At 39.5% G+C, this 16,182-nt stretch overlaps 1 protein-coding gene across 1 annotated transcript in view; it reads right to left on the bottom strand.

Annotated features, from left to right (window-relative positions):
- stox2b (storkhead box 2b) overlaps window positions 1–15,626 on the bottom strand; it is a 54,339-nt gene extending 38,713 nt beyond the window's left edge. The window contains exon 1 of the mRNA XM_031758932.2: window positions 14,630–15,626. Within this exon, the coding sequence (XP_031614792.1) occupies window positions 14,630–14,966 (337 nt within the window). The 5' untranslated portion in view covers window positions 14,967–15,626. The remainder of the gene's footprint in view (window positions 1–14,629) is intronic.
- Window positions 15,627–16,182: the final 556 nt, after the last annotated feature.

Genomic DNA, 16,182 nt, shown 5'->3' on the forward strand with positions numbered 1-16,182 from the left:
TAACTTTTATCCAGAAGTATACTGTATTTTGTCTCACTTTTAAATGCAAAGGGGACATGTTCTACTATTCAACTGTAGAACTATCCCACATGTCTGGGCTCAGACAATCAGATTATTGGGTTTTAAAAAAATCTGTGCAATCAGTTATACAGCAGAACTGATTATATTTTCTTTGAAAACATTTTGGCATTTTTCAAACCAGTTTCTTTAAATGCTGGAGATGACAGTGTCTGCTTCATTAAAGCTAAAGACAATGCTCTTATTACTGATCCCCAAAAGCGTAGTTTCAGAAGCTTTATGGACTTTATGAACCATCTTTATCTGAAATAAAGAGATGACAACATGTATGAGAGGAAACTTCTGCTGAAAAATACCAACTCAAAATCTTTAAGTGATCATCAATGTTTTATTTCATAATACAAGATGTTTGCAACAGTTCACTAATCAAATAACCAAGATTACTGGACCCTAATTAACCCCTAACAAACTCTGGTAACAGTGTACAGCTTGTTATGTCTCATAATCACAAAAGGAGGAATTTCAGAGCTCAGACGTGTAAAATTTAGTGTTGTACTAGTAAGTTTTACACTGTCTGAAGAGTTAGGGTGTGTTGTTGAGAGGATGGTGCAGGATCCCAGGACAGCAGCAAGCGAGGACTTTAGCTTGCTTTCTTATTCTGTTCACCCTATAATCAAAATAAGTAGGGACAAGGACATATTATTAGGGACTAACTTTCTATTTCCACACACTGGCTCTGTGTTGTATGAACAAAGATGGAACAAAGACTGGACCTTCTGCAGCCTCCCCTGCAGCAGATACTCATCATCATATTGCAGCCCCAGCGATCTGTTAGGCTTAGCTAAGTTTGTATGCCATTACTTTGTGGCGGTTTTAACGCTATGAGTCGCGTTAAAACCGACTCATAGCATCTAAACATTTACATGCTATGTCTGCTAACATGCAGCTGTTGCTAAATTTATTTTATAGTGTTTACCATGATAAAACAGCCACTGAGAACACTACCTAGGCATTTCCTGTCAATACAAGTTCATAACTACATGACTGATTTTGCTTTTCCCTATAATAAACTGCAGAAACCTGAAAACTTACCTGATATAAAGTAAGCACTGCAAAGACAAGAATTTCTCTGTCCAGTCAGTCCGTTTGATGGATTGCAACCATAAAAGCCTGCGGATGGCTTCAAAAGGCATCTCTGAAAATGGTATTCTATAAAAGTGAACGCCACTGATTTCTGTTCTAACAGCCATCTGTGCAACAGGACAGTTCTTCCTTATTCTGACTATCGCTCCAGTTATACCTATTGTGCCTATTTCCAGTGTCTCTCTGCACACACGTACAGAATGACGTAACTAAGAAAGCAGTCTGTCATATTATCACTCGTGTTGAGGCACTCAGTTTATAGGTTATCACCTTTTTAATACGTAACAGTTTAAATACCTGTACTTGTTCCAGAATAATTATATTAATACAAACCAAGGCTCGCAAAATTTCAAAATCTCTGGTAACCCTTCGGGCAGGCACTCTTCAGTTTTAGCCCAAAATAAATTTAAGTAGCCCGAATAAAAAAGAGAGCAATTTTTTAATGTTCTGTTTCCGTTACAATATTATACATTAAAGTATAATATTGTAAAGGAATAATATAATATTATACATTATACATTAAAGTATAATATTGTAACGGAAACAAAAATTTATCAGAAAATTGTTAAAATACAAATCACAACAACTGTATAAAAATTACAATCATCAACTCAAATACTTGTTTCTAATTGAACAGAAATTTCTATGAACTTGCAAGAACTGTGTAGAACATGAATCAGTCTGTGTCAGATCCTGAATCTGAAATTTCCACTGAAGTCAAGGGTAAGAGGTAAGGGGAACCAAGATCGAGGCCATTTGCTTTTGAAGTTTGCAAAAACTGCTAAATTTGGCCAATGGTGGTTCACTCTTTTGCAACATAATACGCTTTTGAAAGATTTTCAGGACTTCTGTTTCTGCTTGGTTTATTTTTGCAATTGCTGTTTGTTCTGGGAAAGATATTGCAGACTGGGCAATAATGCATTTCTTGCACTTCTCATGGGTTCTGATGGGGTCTTTCTTCAAATTACTGGTCCCAGTTACAAAGGCGCTTGTCGACTCAAATGAAATGAAACTCACGACACACCCGGCAGAACATTATGTATTTAGCTCGTCATATTCCAGCCACATAAATTCTTTTGTCCATGAAACCAAAAAGCTGAGCTTTCTTTTTGCCTCATAGTCTGATTTGTCATAACTTTTCCGTTTTGTGGTCGGCTTTTATTTGGCTGTGCCTCCTTCACCCTGACCTGTCTTATTTGGCTCAGCAGAACTAAAATTCCAGCGTAAATCCTGCTGCTTTTACACAGGTACTTACATAACGGTCAGCGATTCTCTGCGCAATCAACCTCTCACGTGTTTAAGCTTGCTGTGGGAGATTTCACTTGTCACGCTTGAATAGTAAGCTAATGAGTGATAAGACGACGTCAGAGGAATTGGTGCGCAATTAATCGTCACTCACCCATCAGTGCTGCCGCTCTCTACACACAGTTCGCACGATCGCAAAGTGAAAGTGAAAGCAAAAAACAAGCACAAATTCAAACGCGATTTCAATATGTCACATAATGACAGTGGCTCATCGATGCCAATAACATAATTACTCAGCTACATTTGCGAAAGAAAATGCAAAATCATTGACAGATTTTTTCTTCCTATGATAGCCCGACGGGCAGGGCTGAGATGGATTTTGGTAGCCCGACTGGAAAAATCGCTAGCCTCGGGACGTCGGGCTAGCGATTTTGCGAGCCCTGCAAACACACACACACGCATCATAATCATAATCATGCAGCCCTGGTATAGAATACGTAGGACAATAGTCTTGTCCTGTCTTCCTTCCCTCACCCCAACCGGTCGCAGCAGATGGCCGCCCCTCCCTGAGCCTGGTTCTGCCGGAGGTTTCTTCCTGTTAAAAGGGAGTTTTTCCTTCCCACTGTCGCCAAAGTGCTTGCTCATAGGGGGTCATATGGTTGTTGGGTTTTCTCTGTATGTATTATTGTAGGGTCTACCTTACCACTACATATCACACAAGTGTTTTTAGTATAAATCCTGCTGTGATAATTTGGGTTATTAGGTTTTGCACACATTAAATACCACATTTAATATAAATATGTATCACTTTTATTCTATTTAAAACAGTTTTAATTTAAAATTTTTAATTTAGTTGTAATTTTAAAACAGCAACTGCTACTCAGTTTGAAATAAATGCAAACTATTATCTAGTAATCTCAGACACATACAGTTGTGGTCAAAAGTTTACATACACTTGTAAAGAACATAATATCATGGCTCTCTTAAGTGTCGCGTTATTTCTACAACTCTGATTTTACTCTGATAGAGTGATTGGAACAGATACTTCTTTGTCACAAAAAACATTCATGAAGTTTGGCTCTTTTATGACTTTATTATGGGTTAACAGAAAAAAGTGATCACATCTGCTGGGTCAAAAATATACATAGAGCAACATGAATTAGCAATTTTGGTGTGTTGTCAGTGAAATGAGCTTCATAGCATGGCCTCTTAACTTCTTGTGAGTGATTACGAGTGACTACAGCTGGTGACTTCTCTTAGGCCAGTTAAATAGGGCTCATTGGATACAGACGCCCACAAACGCTACAATGGGAAAGTCAAAGGAGCTCAGCATGGATTGGAAAAGGCAAATTATTGACTTGAACAAGTCAGGAAAGTCACTTGGGGCCATTTAAAAGCCGCTGCATATCCCAAGAGCAACAGTGCAAACAATTGTTTGTAAGTATAAAGTGCATGGCACTGTTTCGTCACTGCCAAGATCAGGATGAAAACGCAAGCTATCACCTGCTGCTGAGAGAAAATTGGTCAGGAGAGTGAAGAGTCAACCAAGAATCACCAAAAAGCAGATCTGCCATGAATTAGAAGCTGCTGGGACACAGGTGTCATTGTCCACAGTCAAACGTGTTTTGCATCTCCATGGACTGAGGGGCCGCCGTGCAAGAAGGAAGCCCTTGCTCCAAAAGCGGCACCTTAAGGCTCGACTGAAGTTTGCTGCTGATCACATGGACAAAGATAAGACCTTCTGGAGGAAAGTTCTGTGGTCAGACGAAACAAAAATCGAGCTTTTTGGCCACAATGCCCAGCAATATGTTTGGAGGAGAAAAGGTGAGGCCTTTAACCCCAAGAACACCATGCCTACCATCAAGCATGGTGGTGGGAGTATTATGCTGTGGGGCTGTTTTGCTGCCAATGGAACTGGTGCTTTACAGAGAGTAAATGGGACAATGAAGAAGGAGGATTACCTTCACATTCTTCAACATAATCTAAAATCATCAGCACGAAGGTTGGGTCTTGGGCGCAGTTGGGTGTTCCAACAGGAGGGTTAGGGGGTGATGTACCCAAACACACATCAAAAGTGGTAAAGGAATGGCTAAATCAGGCTAGAATAAGGGTTTTAGAATGGCCTTCCCAAAGTCCTGACTTAAACCTCATTGAAAACATGTGGACAATGCTGAGGAAACAAGTCCATGTCAGAAAGCCATCAAATTTAACTGAACTGCACCAATTCTGTCAAGAGGAGTGGTCAAAGATTCAACCAGAAGCTTGTGGATGGCTACCAAAAGCGCCTAATTGAAGTGAAAATGGCTAAGGGACATGTAACCAAATATTAGCACTGCTGTATGTATATTTTTGACCCAACAGATGTGATCACTTTTTTCTGTTAACCCATAATAAAGTCATAAAAGAACCAAACTTCATTTGTTGTGACAAAGAAGTATCTGTTCCAATCACTCTATCAGAGAAAACTCTACAACTCTACATACAGTGACATGAAAACTATTGGACCCACTCCACAACACAAGTATTAAAAGATAACTGTATTTCATGAGCCAAAATGCTAAAAACTTAAATCTCTAGTGTCCAAAAGTTCTCTTGTCCCTGAACAAAACAGCTGGTTATTTTTGTAGAGCTGTTTTGTAGAAGGTGTTTCAACTGCTCTTTTGGAGTCATGACTATATTGCCAAGTATTCACTTATCTGCCTTTATGCCCATGTTGGCTCACCCTTTGCAGCTATAAAGTTTTGACCAAGTTTAGGACCGTGTTTGAGTTTTTGACCATTCTTCCAGAAGCACATTTGTGTCAGTCACTGACGTGGGATCAGAAGGCCTTGCTCACAGTCTCCACTCTAATTCATCCCAAAGTTGTTCTATCGAGTTAACGTCAATCCAGGACTCTGGTATGGAAGAACTTGATTGGTTTGGACAGTCCTGACCTGCACAAACTCAATTATCGTGTCTTTATGGACCTCACTTTATGCACTGGTGCGTAGTCATGCTGGAAAAGGAAGGGGCTATCCCAAAACTGTTGTACAAAGTAGTAGGGAATATGAATTTTTCCAATATGTCTTGGTATGCTAAACTATTAAGAGTTCCTTTCACTGGAACTAAGGAACCAAGCCTAACTCCTTAAAACCAACCCCACACCATAATTCCCCCTACACCAAACTTTACACTTGGCACAATGCGATCAGACAAGTACAGTTCTTCTGGCAACTGCCAAATCCAGACTTGTCCATCGAATTTGCCAGAGGGAGAAGCAGAGAACACACCTCCACTGCTCTAGAGTCCTCTGGCGAGTAGGGAGAGGTTGGCTGGTAGTTTGAGACGGGGCTGGCTTCGTCCAGCTGTCCTGGGGGACATTCATCTCTTCTAGGTGCCAGTCAGTTCTTGGGCACCTGAGGCCCTGTCCTCAATGTGTACTGGGATGGCCAGCCTCTGGTGGAGTCACCTTCCACTTTGGAGCTCTTGCCCATTGGCCGTGGGGGCTCTTCCCGGGGCCTCCTTCTTCTGATGTGTTCCCTCAGGTCTTAAGTGCTTTTGTGAGGCTCCACTTAAATTATACATATATAAAAATTAAAAAATTTAAATAAAATTGACTAACAAGAGAAGCCTATAGAGAGTTCCTCTTGGCAAAGGAAAACAAAGTGCTCTTCCCAGATGAGAAGCAAGTTCTAAAGATGCCAGTGGCAGATGCTATGATCCCATTATGTAACGTCTGAAACATCACAGAACCCAGTCTGAGTGCTCAGAGTAGAAATCTGCTATAGGAATACCTGCCTATTAACCAGCTGCCCAACATTTTAACTTTTACCATGTGACTATTCTAAAGAGCTTGAAGTAGGTATGCTGCAAACCAACAGTGAAGGATAAAATACAGTAAGGTTTTGTGTATGTGTGTATAGAGTGTGTGTATAGAAGAGAAAGAACCAAAAATAGCCCTTGCCAGTGAAGGCTTAGGACTGCAGGGGCTGGCTCCCTAAACTAGGCCAGGGCCTTGGGTAACCTGATGGTTCCAAATTTAAGTTTGTAAAGAGAGGTTGCCAGCTGTGAGAATTGAAATATGTGTGTCACAGATGAGATAGTAAGGACAAATACCCTTTGTATGCACAGAAACACAGGTGTGTGTGTCTGTTGTGAGCATAGCTAAGCAAAGACAAGATGGATCTAAAGTTGCATGGAAGCTGCACGAGAGGAGCTCCCATTACATCTGATTGTGTGTGTCTATATCTCTGTGTTCTGTGTATCTGTCAGGCTTCCAACAGAAAGCAAAGCAAGTGTTAAAGTGTTAAACAGTCACAACCCTAGCATGTATAACAGCAGCCTTTACATAAATTCTGAGACTGAAACGAGGGAAGGAAGTAGAGAAAACCATCAGAGGCAAACATAAGAAAAAGCTACAGTGCCGTCCAAAAGTCTTGAATTACTCTTAATTTCTTTATACTTTGCAAGGAGAATGGGGAATAGATTCACTTTACTGAAACATCTGTAAATATATAGAAATACAGTTTAAGTATATAGGGCAAAAATCTATTCTGTTTTATTTATATAGCTCTAATTCACAGCAATAGTCGCCTTCTGTTCCATTCTCTGCCAGGATTATCCCACACTGCCTCAGTAATGTTGAGGTCCAGGTTCTGTCTGATAGGGCTCCACTGTTTGTCTTTTTGGTCCAAGAATGATTTTGACAATCAGACACATTCTACATGGTTTTGCATGATGGACCAAAATCTCATGGCACTTTTCTGCAATCACTATTCTATTAATTTTGACAAGATCCCTAATACTACTGACTGAAATGCCTCCACTGATTTTTATAAAGGTCACTCACTGCTGTACTCTCCTCACCATTTCTCTACATATTGACGATAATTTGAACCAAAATTTTAAAATTTGGATTTATCACTCCATTAAGAATGCCACTGATTTTCAGTCCAGTTCTCATACAATTTGCTATACCCCTCTAATTCTCTTCCTTAACAATGGCTTCTTGACAAATACCCTTCCACTGAGATCACTCCTGATGACGCTTCAACAAACTGTAGATGGAACAGCTGAAGGTCTTATTCTATGTCACATCTGTGCTGTATTTCTCTTATTTGTAAAGGACATTTGATACAGTGAGTAGCATTGTTTCCCCTCCATGTACACCAGGTTTTTTCAGATAAGGACTGCAATGACTTTTTTTAAAAAAAATTCTAAATAAGGTCTAAGAGAAAATAAAACTCCCTTTTAGTCCAAATTAACTCAAATGAAACCCACAAACCAGCCCCGAACTCAACCACGCTCCAATATGTTCCCCACATCCTGTTTCTTAAACTTTTTGACTCCACTGGACCCTCTTTGGTCACTCTGAATTTCCGATGCTCAGATCCACCCATCCTCTTCCACTTATACAGCGTCACTGAAACCTATACGAAGTACCATAGGGTGAGGGGCAGGGTACATCCAGGGATCTTGTCCAGATCACCAGTCTGGCACAGTCCAGGTTGCCAGTTTGTCACAGGGCTAAGACAGATATAGAGACAACTATTCACACTCACATTAACACCTAAAGTCAATTTAGAAGCAATAATCAACCTAACCCCACTACCTGGGCATCCTTGGATTTGGGAGGAAGTGGGAGTCCATGGAAAGAACCTAAGCAGATACTGGCAGGACAGGCAAACCCCACAAAGAAAGGCCCAGGCTAGCCTTACTAAACATAACATCTTAGTATAAATCAGTGTTTCTCAATTGTTTTCTGTTACGCTCCCCTTAGGAAGTAGAAAACATTTTGCGATCCCCACTCTCCCCTGCGACTATAAATAGTATCATTTGTCTATAAAGTTGTACATTGTAACATTGTATCCTTATTAACATTAAAGAAAATAAAAAAAGAAAGAAAGAAGTGAGGCCAAGCGCTACATACGCGTTGTCATATTTCCTCGTCTTAACTTTCAGGAGACTTTCGTTTGTCTCATTATCTCCGTCTCCCTCCGCCTTTCTTTTAGTCACTGTTAAATATTTTTCTATTTTTATTGAGGGTTTGTTTACTGCACCTCACACCTCCTACTCTGTGCTGTGTGTGTGTGCATCCTCGGTGCAACAAACCCTGCCACCTACTGTACTGGATGTGTAATTACACTTCATTATAGTACAGCAAAAAAAAAACATGTTCCCTGGCATCGCAGCGGGCGCGCCCCACTATTTGAAAAGGACTGGTCTAAATCAACTTTGACAAGATTTGTTAAGTCAGTGGTTACCAAACTTTTTTTGCTAGGCTCCACTTTGTTTTACAAGCAAGCAATTTATTGATATAGCACTTTCAGAACAACTCCCAGCTGAACACAAAGTGCTGTAAACTTGACATGCCAGAAAATAAGAAGAAAATCACAAGAAATGTTATAATTGTGATCAATTATTAGTACTGACACTTCATCAAAGGTGTGAGGTCACAGCAGATGCCTTTGTGTCAAAGTAACTGAGGATAAAACAGAAAAACATGAAGGAGATTTTCCTGGCCTGGTTTTTTATAGCAGATAACCTTAAATATATTCTGCAGAAAAACAAAAACTGAAGAAACCATGAATCAGCATATAAACATTACCCAATGCTTACCCAATGAATTAGTATTATTATTATTAGTACTGTATACTTGCAACGAATAAGCTGTCCTAACATACTCATCTTAAGTAAGCTTTACTTAGTTTTTTTGAGGCATAGTTTTATAGCAAGTTCATCAGATGATCTCATCATCCTATTATGCGACAGGTCACATGATAGGATGAGACGAGGTCTCACAGAGGTTTGACCCAAAGCCTCTGCTGATAATGACCCATGCCATTTTTGACACCTTGGCTTATGTGAGGCACATAATCAATAGTGGGTCAACGACCCTCTTAAGAGACAATTCCTACTCGAGTTTAAATACCTGGGACTCGCCACCATTTGGTTTTCAAACAGAAGAAGCTTCTCAGATCAAGAAAGTCCAGTCGCTTTCCTTCCAAGCTCCTTAAATTAAAGTTATTAAATACTAAATAAGAATAAAGAAAGAAAAACATGAAATGTCTTCTGCTAAAGTTCCCACTACTGGAAACAAAAGAGGAGCAAATGCAAGGTAATGTATGTAAAGTAAAACTCGCCTTTTCTCTATTTCTGCACACACAAGCATGAAGTGCTACATCTGACATAAATTCTAAAAAAGATAAACTGAAGCCATTGTTGAAATGGGCAAATATGTTAATATGATCAGGACAGAATCCTATTTGTTGTGTGGTTTTCTTTGGCTGTCGTGAAGCTTTTAATCCCCGTTTGATGTTTAATAAGAGGTTTGGGAGTGGAGCAGTAGCTGGTAACTACAGATTACCACTTTATTAGAGAATTACTGTAGAATAAAGACTTGACTTTTAGAAAAGAATTAAAGAATTAAAAGTTCTCTCAGTTTATTCCCAATAATCACAAGATTTTAAGTACAACATATTTTAACTGTTCTGAAGTGAAACAGCTTTTACAGTTTTCTCTGTAATAAATGTTTTCTGCAGAAGTACACTTGCTTCTTCATCGAACATTACTGTATGAGCTCACACATAACTTCTGATGATATAAATAAGTAACCTAACAGCATATTTAAAGGGCCCATAGTGAACTACATTTTGATACAGTGACAAGAAGTTAAAATGAGAACTAAACCCAGTTTGCCTGACCACCTACTGATCAGTCAAACCAGCAGGTCTATTGGAATTTGGACAAATTTGAAAGAATTAAAGAGTTTTTTCTCTGTAAACTACCATATTTAAATCAAAAAGTTAACAATTAACACTGCAAAACTATCATTGTCTGTGCCAATCCATGGCTGATAGAAAAGGCTTCTTTAGGGCCAGCGCAGGACTAGCAACGTGTCCCGTGGTAGGTTTTTGTCCCAAAACAGCCGTACTGTAATAAAATATCCAGACATTTCAGTAACACCAGAGATGCACCATCTCTATAGCGTGGCATCCACACCCTCACAAACTAAACCCCTGCCATAGACCTGTGAGAGTGACATCACACCACTGAACAGCCTTAATGGCTTCTTTGGCCACTTTGAAACACAACACACGGGCACAGAAGACCACACCCAGATTAGCAGGCTATATGTCTGGCTCCAACCAGCGTGAAGAGGACCCTCTCCAGGATCAACCCATGCATAATCCTCCTGAAGGACTGTGCCGGGGAGCTTAAAGATGACCCCTCCCACCATTCACGCTCCCTCTCTTAGAGTGGAGGTGGTCGAGGAGGTGGTCCCAGATCATCCAGGCTCAGTCCACTAGACTGCTGAACAGCTTCATTCACCAGGCTATCAGAAGACATAACTCTGTTCACTACACCCCCCCTCTGCCCCTGGACTGTAAAACGATCTCACGCATGTTACATTCATAATGTGAATGCTGCTGACTTATCTTTGGCACTTATCTTTGGCACTAGAGCAGGCCCATATGACCAAAAATATTTGTCATGATATACATTTGAAAATTTGCGATAACGATATAACTGACGATTAGGGCTGCCACAAACGATTATTTTGATAGTCGACTAGTCACCGATTATTTTTGCGATTAGTCGACTAATCAGATCATGCATCCATTGGACGTAAAACGTACAGCTTATTGCACCAGCATGCATCTGCTCTTATATAACTATCATTAGCTTACAGCTTTAAGTGTTTAAGGTATGTGCTAACTAAAAATAAAGACAAGATGATAGTTTATTAAATTTAAATGAAATTTGCAGATTGTTTCGGTGAAGTTTAATAAACTCCTTGCTTTCTAAAATATAACGGGACAGCGGAGTATATTCTCGAGCATCTCACACTTCTGATAATCAGTTGTCTGCTTGACGTTTATTCAGCTGTGTAAAAACTATAACTTTAATCTCAGCCAAACCGATTTACTCAGGAACAAATAAAATACTAAAAAAGCCAAACAATAACATTTTTAAGTTATCTAAGTGACTTATGTATGTTTAACCTGAGTAGCGAAAGACGGCGGTGGGTTTGAAAACGATTTGCCGGGAGTCCGGTGTTCTCACGGGCTCTAGTGAGCCTTGCCCCGGGCTCGCTATTGAGCTGGTGGGTAACAGACGTCTCCGAAAACGTCGGAGCGCTTTTGAAAATATGTGGTGTCTTGATAAACTGAGCAGATATTTGAGGTTTACACAGCTACATTCTCGCCTGAAAATATGTTAAACGTTTATTTTGTGACCCAGAAAGATTAATAAGAGTAACATTAAAACTAACTAGCTGCCGCCATTGTTGGAAACTGAGCTGGGCTGCGCTATGAATTCGGGGACAGAGCTACTTCTTCTTCTTCGGGGTTAACGGCAGCTGGCATCCTTGTACATGTAGTGCTGCCATCTTCTGTTTCAGTCCGTTATTACACTCTTAAATCCTACTACTTATTCCTGCGTCTTTTGTGATCTTAAAAGCTTCAAACGACGCGTCGACTATTAAATCAGTCGTCGACGATTTTGATAGTCGACGTAATCGTGACTAGTCGACTAATCGTGGCAGCCCTATTGACGATATAATTGACACTAGACAAAATACTTTACAACTCCACAACTTTCTTAGTGCAAAAATAAAATAAAATAAAAAAATCAATGTATTTTCACTTCAACAAGCAGCTGTTTTTTATGTGCATTAAAGTTATATAAAAATTTAACAGTGCAAATGCAAATTCCTCGCTGACAGTTTAACCATATGACATTTCCAGTGGAAACTGGCCGACATATCCTCAGCATAACCATGTATAATATCCACAAAACTTAAAAAGAGCTTATACACACACAATACGGTAATATTATGTTGAAGCACAGTAGTATCACTCCGCGAGGCTCCTGCCTACGATAGCCGTAATGCTCCCACAATCCATCAAGCGGTGCGGCTTCGTAGCTTAGCAAAGTCGTACTAAAACATTTGACAGATTTTCGAGCGCCGTGTACATAAAATCGTTTCGAGGTCAGTAAACACAACCAGAATTCATACATAAGGCACACGGGATTATAAGGGACACTGTCGATTTTCAGAAAAATCAAAGGATTGATTTTAAGTGTGCTGTAGTTTCCAAAAAACACGGTAATAACGACGGCCCGCTAGCATGCTCTACCAAAAATAGTGCTTTTTTGTGTATCTGACGGACGAAAGCTAAACCAGTTCCACACCACTGAAGTTGCAGCATTTTTACAAACCAGTTCTGGTTCATCTGTTTCATTCAACGATCCACTTTCGCTCTTCTCATTCTGCGTCGCCGCCATGTGCGTATGTAAACATAGGCACTGCGCATGCGCGTTTTACCCATATTCTATCTCGATATTTCATTTTCCTATCGTTGCCTAAAATTACACCGGTATTACCGTGAACGGTATGATATAGCCCAGCCCTACTGGGAAACCATTTCAACTGTAAGCTGCAAGGCAAAGGCAAGACTGTTGCTGACATGATAAGTGCTTTAAATGCATTTGAAGCCCAGATGAACATCTTCTCTGTGCATTTACAGAGAAATGCACTTTCCCTCTGTGCAGATGGTGCTGAAAGACAATGCTTCTGCATCTGAGACTTTTGACAAAGTTGTAGAAAAGTACTCTCAAGACCTTGATCATCTTGAGTCATGTTTGTCATTCATTTCTAATCCCTTCATGAACGTGGACACAACAAGCATTGCTGAGCAACTAAGTGCAATGTTCAGCTTTATGCTGGACTGGTAGAAATTGAAATTGTAACACAGCAAAATGACCTCCACCTCAAAGCCAAACTTTGGGTGCCTTGTTGACACAGAAAAGTACAGTGGTGTACGCACAGCACCTATGAAGGTTGCCAGCCTGTATGGTTCAACCTGTCTTTGTGAATCAGCCTTTTCTGACATGAACTTCATCAAGAACAAGCACAGAACACGCCTCCCTGATGCACTTCTGCAAGACTCAGAGCTGCAGTGTCAACTTATACCCCAGACTGCAACACACTGGTGAACAGCAGGCAATGCCAGTGGCAACATGGCAGTGTCATGGCAAAGTTGAATTTAATTATTGAAAACAATCCATGTTCGTTGAATGTAACATTGATTTAAAAAACAAAGATTCTGCAGATTTTGTGACAAGTTCAGTAAAATCTGAAAGTTGATTTTTGTATGTTTCATAATTGATAATCTGTGCAAACATGGTGCAGTGCATGATTTATTCAACATTGTTAGTGGCAAGTGAAAATGTTGCAGATTATTTGAAAATGTAAATACTTCCAGAGATTTATAGAAAGAAAGTGTATATATTTATCTGTTTCCTACCTTCTTAAAGCATTGTTTGTAATTATTGTGAGAAATTATTCATTCATCAGCATCTTTACACAGACGAATACCATCAATTATTAATGATAACATATAATTAAAGGTAAATTGAGCAAATTTGATACTTTACACTTCTGAAATAACAAACTGGTAGCCCTGTGCATTAACCAGTCCCAAGAAGTAGCTCTCAGTTTCACAAAGGTTGGTGACCCCTGATTAGCTGATTGCAAAATAAACGGATTAAACACACAGTCAGGTTACTATGATGTCTCGGGTACCTTTTGTCAGTGAGTCCAGTTTACTGTAGAAGACTTCTCAGAATGAAACAGACACCCAGGGTTGGAAAGTACATCCCTGTCTGCTTTCAGTATTGCTATTCCAACCCTATTCCCAAAGAGATACAGGCCAGTTTCTCTTTGACTGCAGCTGTTGATTAAAGCTGTCGATCATTATGTTATGCCGAAGTTTTACAGCATCAAGTTACTAATGAAAAACAAACTTGTGAGAAACATGTACCCTTGATCCAAAATCAGCATTAAAACAAGTACTTCAGTTTTTGTTTTAGTCTGAGCTGTCCTGTCCTCTAACATGGGTATGAAGAGTTATTATAAATGCTCTAAACAACAGAATAATTCAACTCTGTCTTATTTTATCTAGGCCAAAAATGAGACAATAACAAAGTGTATTAGCCAAATATAAAGTGATATTCACATTTTTCTGTCTAGGCGATTTAAAAAAAAAATCATAAGCTACTTGCCAGTAATGACGGGCCTTAAAATAAACACTGGTGCTCAAAATAAAGACATTTCCAAGTGACATAACAGGCAATGCACATGAAAATGGCTTTCAGCGTCAAGGTGCTGAATTAAGGTTCAACAATTGTATGGGATGTCATTACCATAAGTACACAAGACTAGGTGTAGAGGCCTTACCGAGGTATTTAATGGTGAATCCCCGAGGCGGATTAAGAGACCTCCGCATCCATCCCTCCCTCAGCACCTCCAGGTGGTCTTCCTTGCCTTGAATTAATAGCACATGCTCGTCAATCCATCCCAGGAAGAAAGTCTCGGACACGGCCTCTGTAATCCGCTGGTTCCATACATGATGCTGGGTATTTTCTGCTTTAAAATCGGCAAAAATCTCATAGCCGGTGTGGTGTCTCGGGAACTCGTCGCTTTCAGACACCCTGCCCCCTAACGCCTCCCCAGCCCCGACCCTGGATAGCACTATAGCCAAAGAATGGGGAGCTATCTGCAGGAAAGACTCCATTGTCGCATCGGCCTTCTAGCTCTCGGTCGAATACACTACAATCGTTTTATTCATCTCTAACAACGTCAGGCTTAACGGAAAACAAACAGTCCATGTTGGCTAGCAGTGCAGCTACGTTTTGCGGTAGCCGCATAGATTATAGTTGTATTTCATGAAGCTAGTCTACTAGCTGCAGTTAGCTCTTTAACCTTACATGTACCCAATTTCTACATTTTAAGGTCCGTCTTCCTGTTCGGGCGTAATGTAGAGCCCCGAAACCGAACACGAAAATTAGTGTTGATTCATCTCGAGTGCTGTCTACCAGAAGCAATAGATGACATGATTCATTCTCGATTTAAACCTCGTTGTTGCGCCTGAGATCTAGAAATATTGCTACCTAGCTGGATGCTAACATTTTAATCAATTCACCCCGGCAACAGATGCGGCGAGCGCCCCTCTTCTTAGCAACAGACAGCAACGCAGTTTCGTGGGTCAGTTGGCTTTGATTTGCCAACCTTTACGATTAAGGGCTAGGCGTAATTTTCAGTTGTCAGATGATCGTGTCGAGTCTTGCGATACGCTTTAAAACAATACGTAAGAATACAGCTGGATGCAGGACTGTCTCATCCAGGTACAGTGGTGACAGACGTCGCTACGGAGCTACGCTTTAATAAGTGTCAAAACATTCTTCCGGGTACATTTTCAGCTTAAGACTTTTAGTGCCACATATATAGATCTATATATATATAGATCTATATATGGATATATAGATCTATATATATATAGATCTATATATGGATATATATCTATATATATATATATATATTTATGTGTGTACACATATATATATATCTATATGGATATATCTATCTATATATATAGATAGATATATATTTATGTGTGTACACATATAGATATATATGTGTACACACAAATATATATATATGTGTGTGTGTGTGTGTATATATATAGATATAGATATATGTACACATATATATATATATGTGTGTGTGTGTGTGTATATATATAGATATATATATATGTACACACATAAATATATATATATATGTGTATATATATATATGGATAACTATTCTAAATAATTACTGTTACCTTGTTAAAAAATAATTATACTTGAATAATACATATTATAAAAATGAATCCTATATAATTATACTATAGTAAATCTTTGTTCATGACTGGTTAACTTGAAATTAGCAGTTTTGAAACACAAATT

This window comes from Oreochromis aureus, linkage group 2 (genome assembly GCF_013358895.1).
Source record: "Oreochromis aureus strain Israel breed Guangdong linkage group 2, ZZ_aureus, whole genome shotgun sequence".
NCBI classification, from domain to species: Eukaryota; Metazoa; Chordata; class Actinopteri; order Cichliformes; family Cichlidae; genus Oreochromis; species Oreochromis aureus.